The following is a 9,160-nucleotide window of genomic DNA, read 5'->3' on the forward strand; positions in this document are numbered from 1 at the left end:
CGCCACCATGCCCAGCTAATTTTTTGTAGCTTTAGTAGAGATGGGGTTTCACCGTGTTGACCAGGATGGTCTTGATCTCTTGACCTCGTGATCCACCCGCCTTGGCCTCCCAAAGTGCTGGGATTACAGGCGTGAGCCACCGCGCCCGGCCGGAATTGTTTAATCAAAGGTAAATACATAGGTTTGTTACCTATTGCCAAATTTTCTTCCAAAAGAATTGTACTAATTTGCATTCTAACAACATATGAAAGTGCTCGTTTTCCACAGGCTCGCCTCACCAACAGAATGTACTGCCAATACTTAATTGTTGGCAATTTAATAAATAAAAAAGTATCCTCGGGTAGTATTAATTTGTATAACATTTATCCAAAGATAAAGGCTACTTTTAGGGCCTTTGTGAAGTATCTTTTCACATCTTCTGCTCACTTTTACATGAGGCTTTGTGTTATTTTCCCCTCAAGTATTATGCCTGTAATCCCAGCCACTTGGGAGGCTGAGGCAGGAGGATTACTTGAACCCAGGCATTCAAGATTGTAATGAGCTATGCTCATGCCACTGCACTCCAACCTGGGTGACAGACCTAGACCCTGTCTCTTTAAAAATAATAATAAATTTTTGGAAATAAAAATGAAAAAAATTAAATTTAGGTAATTACAATAAAATTGTTCAAATGATTTCAGGGGTAATGTTTCAGTATTCATAAAATATGTATTACATGTCTTCAGCATTTCTAGAGCAAGCATATAGAAACCTTTTTTGAATTTTTCTGCAAAAAGAGCTAGTTCAGAAAATTGTTATTATTTTTTCAATTTTCTTGCTAATTTATTTTGTAAAACTAAGGCAGACATTTGATGCTCTGATCTCTTATTTCCAGGTTTAGGAGAAAGGGAATATATCTGATAGAGTCATACATCACAAGGTAATTGTGAGCATGAACCCTCTGTTCACACCTCCCCTTTCTGTGGGTATTCTTTCTTCTACATACTTTTTTTTTTTTTTTGGTCATATATATGTGGTGAAATGATTGGCAACCAGTAAAACTGCATAAATATACATTTAAAGCATAATACTTGTGGCTGGGCATGGTGGCTCATGTAATCCCAGCACTTTTGAGAGGCCAAGGCAGGTGGATTAACTGAGGTCAGGGGTACGAGACTAGCTTGGGTGACACTGTGAAACCTCATCTCTACTAACAATACAAAAATTAGCCAGATGTGGTGGCACACCTCTGTAATCCCAGCTACTCAGGAGGCTGAGGCACAAGAATCACTTGAACCCAGGAGGCAGTGGCTGCAGTGAGTTGAGATCGCGCCACTGCACTCCAGCCTGGGCAACAGAGTAAGACTCTGTCTCCAAAAAAAAAAAAACCATAATACTTGAAAATAAAATAAATTTAAAATCAAGAGTAATCCAAACAAAAACGAAAAAGCCTGTATATCCACACAAATGCCTATATCAAGTGATGATGTGTAACTGTAATATACTCATACAGTTGAATATTATTTGTCAATAAATAAATGAAGTTCTGACACATGCTAGAACATGGATGAACCTTGAAAACAGCACACTAAGTGAAAGATGCCAGTCACACAAGACCATGTTATATGATTCCATTTTTACAAAATGTCCAAGGCAGGCAAATCTATAAAGAAGGAAAGTGGATCAGTGATTTCACAGGGTGCCAAGGATGGGGTAGACAGGGAATGACTGCTAACAGGTACAAAGTTTTTGCGGGATAATAAAAATACTCTAAAATTGGTTGCGGTGATGGTTGCACAACTCTGAATATACTTAAAGCCAATAAATTATACACTTTAAACAAGTGAATGATATGCTATGTGAACTATATATCTCAATAAAGCCGTTAAAAATAAGAGTAAGGCAACATGATTTTAGAGATCAACGTTCACAAAATTCATGATCGAATTTTACTTCATGCCCTATGTCCTTAGCCATTTAAACAATGTGAGTTTGCTCCTTTTGTTTTTTTTTTTTTTTTTTGAGACGGAGTCTTGCTCTGCCGCCAGGCTGGAGTGCAATGGCACAATCTCAACTCACTGCAACCTCCACCTCCAGGGTTCAAGCGATTCTCCTGCCTCGGCCTCCCGACTAGCTGGGACCACAGGCGCGTGCCACCACGCCCGGCTAATTTTTGTATTTTCAGTAGAGGCGGGGTTTCACCATGGCCAGGATGGTCTCGGTCTCTTGACCTCGTGATCCGCCCGCCTCGGCCTCCCCTCACGCTGGGATTACAGGCGTGAGCCACCGCGCCCGCCCCTGTGGTTCTTAAGATCAAATGAGAGGCAGCCACGCACTCGCATCCGCAAGATGGCGGCCGCTAGGGACGGTTGTGGCAAAGGAGAAATGGCCACAGGGAATGGGCGGCGGCTCCACCTGGTGATTCCTGAGGCCTTGTTTGTGGAAGACGTAGATTCCTTCATGAAACAGCTTGGGAATGAGACTGCAGATACAGTACTAAAGAGGCTGGATGAACAGTACCAGAAGTGTAAGTTTATGGAACTCAACCTTGCTCAAAAGAAAAGAAGGCTAAAAGGTCAGATACCTGAAATTAAACAGACTTTGGAAATTCTAAAATACATGCAGAAGAAAAAAGAGTCCACCAACTCACTGGAGACCAGATTCTTACTGGCAGATAACCTGTACTGCAAAGCTTCAGTTCCTCCCAATGATAAAGTGTGTCTGTGGTTGGGGACTAATGTAATGCTTGAATATGATATTGATGAAGCTCAGGCATTGCTGGAAAAGAATTTATCAACTGCCACAAAAAATCTTGATTCCCTTGAGGAAGACCTTGACTTTCTTCAAGATCAATTTACTACCACAGAAGTCAGTATGGCCAGGGTATATAATTGGGATGTAAAAAGAAGAAACAGGGATGATTGTACCAAGAACAAAGCATAATGCTGGCAATTAAAACTGTGGTTCAGTTTTCCAAACTTGTTATCTCAAATACTCCTTTATCCTTACAGGTTGACATAACTTTGAATGTTTTAACAGCAAGAATTTTAAGAAAAGATAAACACCATTTTATTTATTTATAAAAACAAAATCAGTTTCAAATATTTTTGACTTTGTGTTTTTATTTTCACATTTCTCAGCAAAGCTAATGCTATTTTAATCATTATTTTTGTCATAAGAGAACTCTTAGCTGAAATGGCCAAAAACTGTGAGACATGCTATGGAAGCTGAATGCCAGACACTAGCACAGTTTACTTTTTCCCTTTCTTATTGGCCGATGTTACTCTCACTTGATGTGGTTAAACCATTTTAGAAGTAGAGAAGACAGATATCGGGAGTATTTCTAAACTGGTTTTTATTTGGTATATGTAGGATTTAGTGATCCTCCATTGCTAGTGTCTTCTATAAATGGGGTTTCATGACTTACTGCTTAACAAATAACTACTATGATATTTTGAACATTTCAGGAAATGGTAATTTGCCTTGTTACGCAGTAAGAGGGCTATTAAGACAACATTTTTTTTTAACCTCAGATAAGTGCATAGTGTCTGCAGTGCCAACATAAGGGAGATCTTGGCCAATATGAAATAAAGTTACTCATTTGAAACTCTTGGCTAAGGTGATTTTGTAGTTCTTAACAGTTCTTCAAAGCATCTTGAACAGGAATATTAAGATAAATGTAAATCTGCAATGGCTGAAAAGAGTTGTGAGCTTTTTTACTCATGAGAAAACCTTATAGGAATAGTAAAAAAAAAAAAAATCCCTGTGGAAAGCTACTAGTACATTGGCCAGTGCTGGGTGGTATGGATTCTGATAAAAATATAAATGTATTAGTTCATCTCCATGTAGTTAAAAAGTATACAATGTTTTGTACTTATATTTCGTGGTATTAAAACACTGATGCTTAAAAAAAAAAAAAGATCAAATGAGTATTTCCTACAGTTAAAAATTTTTACATATCGTGAACATGAATTACTAAAAACCAAAATGGAACACTGTTTAGGAAATTATTGGAAACAATATTGTAATGAAAATTCAAAGTTTTAATTCAGCAAATTTTTCTAAACATTTCAGAAAGCATTTTCTCTGCATATACGTATATGTATGCCAGTGTTTACTTTCTTTTTAGGTAGTATATTTCAAGTCAGGAATTTAATGCTACTGAATAATACTTATATACTCTCTAGAATTTAAAAAAAAAAAAAAAAAAAGCTAAGCTGCAATCTTCAAAATATATAAAATTTGAAGCACAGCAGTGTTGGAAGCAGTTCCCAGTACCAGGAGTAAAATTTATATACTGTCATTAATAAAAATAAGTCCCAAGTTGTGTATCATGTATTTCTAATAAAATAAAGACGGAATACATTTTATGTGCTTTTAAATGGAAGCACAGCCTTAGAAAAGACCAAAATCTCTTTACTTTCAAAGTGGATTACTTGTAATAATAAAGTGCTTTCTCAAAAGAAGGGAAAAAATAAAGTTATAACCATCAGTTCCCAAATTCTAACGTCAAATACCTATAAGAGTCTAATAAGGAGCCATATGGGAATCAGACTATTTATTTGATAGCCAAATTCCCTTTATTAGTTAAGAGCATTTGTTTTGTTAATTTCTGATATATTTATTCTAAATTTATTTCATAATGGTCTATAACTTATTTCACTAAAATTATGTTCTTTAGACATTTACTTTCAAAATATCTGTCTGGACCAACTTGTCATTTTTCCTTTTGAAGATAGAATGTCTTCGCTAAAAGGATACCTTGAGCCACAAACTGGTCATGGGAGGCTTCAGGTAGAAGTGTTGTTGACTGCACAAGTGGCTGAAATTCAGCACTCTCTGATGATGGTGCCACCTATGAATCAGCAAATTATTTTACCTATTAATGTGACAGCATGGAAAATGAAACAGAAGCAACATATATACAAGATATCCTTAAACAAGAAAGTTCATAAAAAAATTACACTGGTTAACTAGAAAACATTCATATCTTAGGAGTTACAGTAGTTTTTATAAATGGCATTTTCTACTTCTTCTTAAAGGAATTGTCATTGTTTACATAAATCAGTGACTCAAAGGAGCAAAGTTTTAACTTGAGGTTCATTTAGGTGTTTAAGGTTCCCATAAGGCCAATTCTCTCATTGCCCAAATGTTAGAAAGGCTAAAATATACCACTTTAACTATATTTCATTGTGATATTTTGCATTTCTTGATTCATAACAAAGATATTTTTTAATGTTCCAAGTGGCTAATATATATTTTAATAATGCTTAAAAAATTAAAGTATTAAAATATTTTTCTCCACCTCATCTCACATCAAGGAAGAATATTAAAAAGTTGTGCCAATATGCTGACACTGCTTCAGAATACAACATTTAACATAACAGAAAAATCTGTGGAAAGCAAATACAATTTCATCTACAGGTTTATAATGAGCAGACCGACCTTCTAAGACTGAAAAAGCCCAAAGCGATGTGTTTGGCACCTCTTAGGTGAAAAACACTTTATGTGGTGAAATCAGATAACTCTTTTCTTTACCATCAATTTCTCTTCTGTGAAATAACATGAAGTGCCTATATCTGGATAGCCTCCATATCAGTGCATGCAACACAACATAAGTGATCAACAGAAGTTATAAAGTACCACTCCAGACTCAGATCCTATATTACTTATGACATTTGTATGTTGATTGTGTATATATCTTAACACTTAAATAGAGTACCTTAGACTTACTATGATATAATGAAAGCAAAAAGTAAGGTTATTTTCATTTGCAGTTTCTAATAGTAAAGAGAATATAAATTTGAAGAAATTACTGAACATGAAATAAACAGTTTTTTGAATCCCCCCTTTTAACTTGAGCCCTTAACCATCTTTCACCACATTAAGTAAATATAACAGTCATGATACCAAGAAATAAGTGAGGAAGCTGCAGCTAAAAAATGTAAGCTAAGCATATAAAGTAACCTAAAAGCTAAATCCAGAAAAAAGTTCAGTCTATATAAGTCAAACATAAACAAACACCAAATGCCTTATTTTATATAATATTATATCCAGATACTAGGTAAAAATAACCTAAAGCTTGCTTAATTTAAAAAAATATTTGCCTACAATTGGCAATGAGATGAATGTGATATCTGTTCCTGTCAACAGATATCAAGACAACATTTATTGTTCAGTGAAGAAAATCATATGCCAAAACTGGTATCACGAACTACGCAAAAGCTAATCTATCTGGCTCCTGCCACAAATCTTGCTTGTATAAGAAAACTTAAGGAGATAATGATGCTGAAATCCTTTATCATTTCACTGAACATTCTTTCAGTTGACAAAGACTCAAGAAGGCCTTATTAGTGATATAAATAGAAATAGGTATCTGGTTTGCAGTTTCAAGATCAGTGTGCAGAAAGAAAGCTTATAAGGGACCACTAAATACCTGGCTCATTAGAAGAAAGCTAAGTTGTGATTTGTGAACAAAGGTCCGGCATTAATAAAAATCTGATTTTTCCTAGTATAGTCCACAGAAGGGATACACAAGTTTAGAAAAGATCCTTTTAGAAAGTACCTTATAGTTGTATTATAACTTACATCATGTGGCTGGAGAAACACAAAAACTGCCTTATATGGTGCTTTAAACTTGATTATGGATGATTTATATTTCTACTATCCTCTCTCTATTTTTTAAATTTGCTAAATTAACATATTGCTATTTTAATAAGTAAAAACAAAAAATTCCTCCACTTCTGTGCTCAAATCCTTGCTTGTTTAGAAATAATCTCCAATATAGTATTTGGTTATATTTGATAATGTACACTGATATGTAAATATGTTACTTTTCACCTTGAAATCCAAGTAATAACTAGACAATTTTGGCATTCAAGTACTAGCTACTAGAAGGTGCAGTATGAGCACCTATAGGTAGAAAAAGCCTGATCTAGTCCAGGTCCCCATTTAGAGAAAAGAACCACAAGTTAAGGGATTTGTTGAAGTTGAGACTAATCAGGATTCTCAGTCCAGGACTGCATTCATGAATGACAGCATAAATGCATTAAAATCAGAGCACGTCCTCAGATGTACCTCTTGAGAAAGGTGGCTGGCCTCGTTTGAGAGGAGAGGCTTCTTTCTCCGTGATCCCCGTGTCCCCATGAAACTTCAGCTAGACTAAGACCTCTGTCCCATCCCAGACAGAGAAGGGAAGGCTGAGGGAGGGGGAGTTGGCTTTGTTTAAGAGCAAACTGAGCCTGCCTAAGTCATCCCTTCCCGTCAAGCTTCGTGCCGCTCTCTACCTCGCAGTAAGTAGGACGCCCCAAGTGGGATGCCTAGGGTTGTCCTCTTACAACAGTGAGAGTCTAATTCTTATATCTACCACTTGCTCAATTCACTAAAATGGGCTAAGTGCAAAATCATCGTCTAGACTTTTCCCTTGTTTTCATGTCTACCATATAACATATCCTAAGATCTTCAATTTATATTCCCTTGATAAGACAAAATGAAACCTGAATTTGAATATATTTCTAGCCTTATCACTTTGCAGATATTGCAGAAGACAATACAAGCTTTTTAGAGCAGGTTGATGCTACTTTTAAAGGTACTGTCCTAGAACACACTCAGATTGTGTAATGGATGTTGCGAGCGGATAGGAGTTGGGGAAAGGGGGAGATGTTTGGTCAAAGAGTGCAAACTTTCAGATAAAATGAGAATAAGTCCTGGGAATCTAATGTGCAGCATAGTGAATATGGTTAATAATACTGCACAGTCTACTTGAAATTTCTTAAGAGAGTAGATTTTAAGTGTTCTCACCACACACAAAAAAAAGGTTCTCTAAGGTTAACTAATTTGACTGTGGTAATCATTTCACCACATATACATAAATAAAATAATCTCATTGTATACCTACATACATACAATTTTATTTGTCATTTATAGCTCAAAGCTAAGGGGAATAAAAAATAAAATTGACTCAAATCTTGCTTATAAAAACAAAAAAAAGTCTTCAATGTGTTTGTAAGCAGATTTGGTAACTAAAGAAGGTTTCTAAATTATGCTTCAGTGTAAGATAAGCAGCTAAAATTAAGAAAGTCCCTTTGAAATCCCTGAAAATAGCAGTCATTTGCCATATCCAAGTAGAACTGGAGCACAAAAAAAAGACAATTTCTGTCATATAAGCAAAAATGCAGCAATGTTCAAAAATGATTTTCTTTGTATCTGCCTTACAGAAAAAAGTCATTTCACTTTTTGAAAGTTAATTCAGAACTTGAATATTTTATTTGTCAAAATGATCTTATAACAGTTTCATCAACTTCCCTCAAAAGCAGTACTGGTGCCAAAAAAAGGCTGTTTTTAAAAAGGTATAAAGGGAGAAAATAAGGATTGTAGTGTGAAAAAAATACAGTACAAATATAGCCATGTTTTTAAAACATGGGAAATTATAAGATGTGAAGGGTTTCTATGAGATTCTAAGTTCCATGTGTTCATTTTAATAAATACTTTTCTCTATATGCCCAAGAGAAGATTTGACATGCTTCTCAATTTGTAATCATTAATTCTAAACAAATTATAACAAGAAGTTTAAATCATTGTAACTAATAGATTCATAATTCAAATGGATGTGTACAATATACTTAAAAAAAGAAAGTTCCGAAAATTCCTCTGAAGGAAATGAGCAAAAGATGATAGACGACTCTTGCACATCTAACGAAAAGACCGCTTAAAGGGACAGATTATCACCACAACATAGTCACAGTCCCTGTGCCATCCTCTGTGTAATTTAAGAGCACAAATTCCCAAAAGCTTGTCTCACTTGTATTTTCCTCCTAATTAAATACATAAGGTTGTTAGGCTCTCAATAATCCACAGGTGGCTGAAATTTATTTAAACAGAGTATATCATTTTCTTTCTCTCTCCACCATCAAACAAACTGCCACCTCCTCAAGCTTTCCTGGGGTCACCATGCTGGAAGTCTGTCTATGTCCTAAGAGTGATGCCTATGTCAAAACTATTTTTATTTTAAAAAGCCCCTTAGATCCATCCCTGCTTAAACTGTCCTCTGTCTACTCTTCATTCTATGAAACAACTTTACCATCAAATGAGTGTCAATGTTATTTCTCTCATAAAGTTTCATGCCGCTGAAATATCCGTTTATCTTTATCTCTATTGCTATTATATCTTACCTCTTCAAATC

The 9,160-nt window shown here is 35.3% G+C and overlaps 2 protein-coding genes across 4 annotated transcripts in view; one reads left to right on the forward strand and one right to left on the reverse strand.

Moving 5' to 3' along the window:
* Positions 1 to 9,160, reverse strand: part of RTTN (rotatin) — a 185,632-nt gene that overhangs the window by 61,040 nt on the left and 115,432 nt on the right. For all 3 annotated transcript variants that reach the window (XM_037738129.1, XM_017527523.2, XM_037738130.1), the window contains one exon: positions 4,741 to 4,834. In XM_037738129.1, coding sequence (XP_037594057.1) covers positions 4,741 to 4,834 — 94 coding nt within the window. The remainder of the gene's footprint in view (positions 1 to 4,740; positions 4,835 to 9,160) is intronic.
* Positions 2,293 to 3,888, forward strand: LOC108303605 (prefoldin subunit 3-like). The gene has a single exon (XM_037738131.1). It carries the CDS (start codon positions 2,329 to 2,331, stop codon positions 2,920 to 2,922), a length of 594 nt encoding a protein of 197 aa, XP_037594059.1. The 5' UTR covers positions 2,293 to 2,328; the 3' UTR covers positions 2,923 to 3,888.

This window comes from Cebus imitator, unplaced genomic scaffold (assembly GCF_001604975.1).
Source record: "Cebus imitator isolate Cc_AM_T3 unplaced genomic scaffold, Cebus_imitator-1.0 Scaffold49, whole genome shotgun sequence".
NCBI classification, from domain to species: Eukaryota; Metazoa; Chordata; class Mammalia; order Primates; family Cebidae; genus Cebus; species Cebus imitator.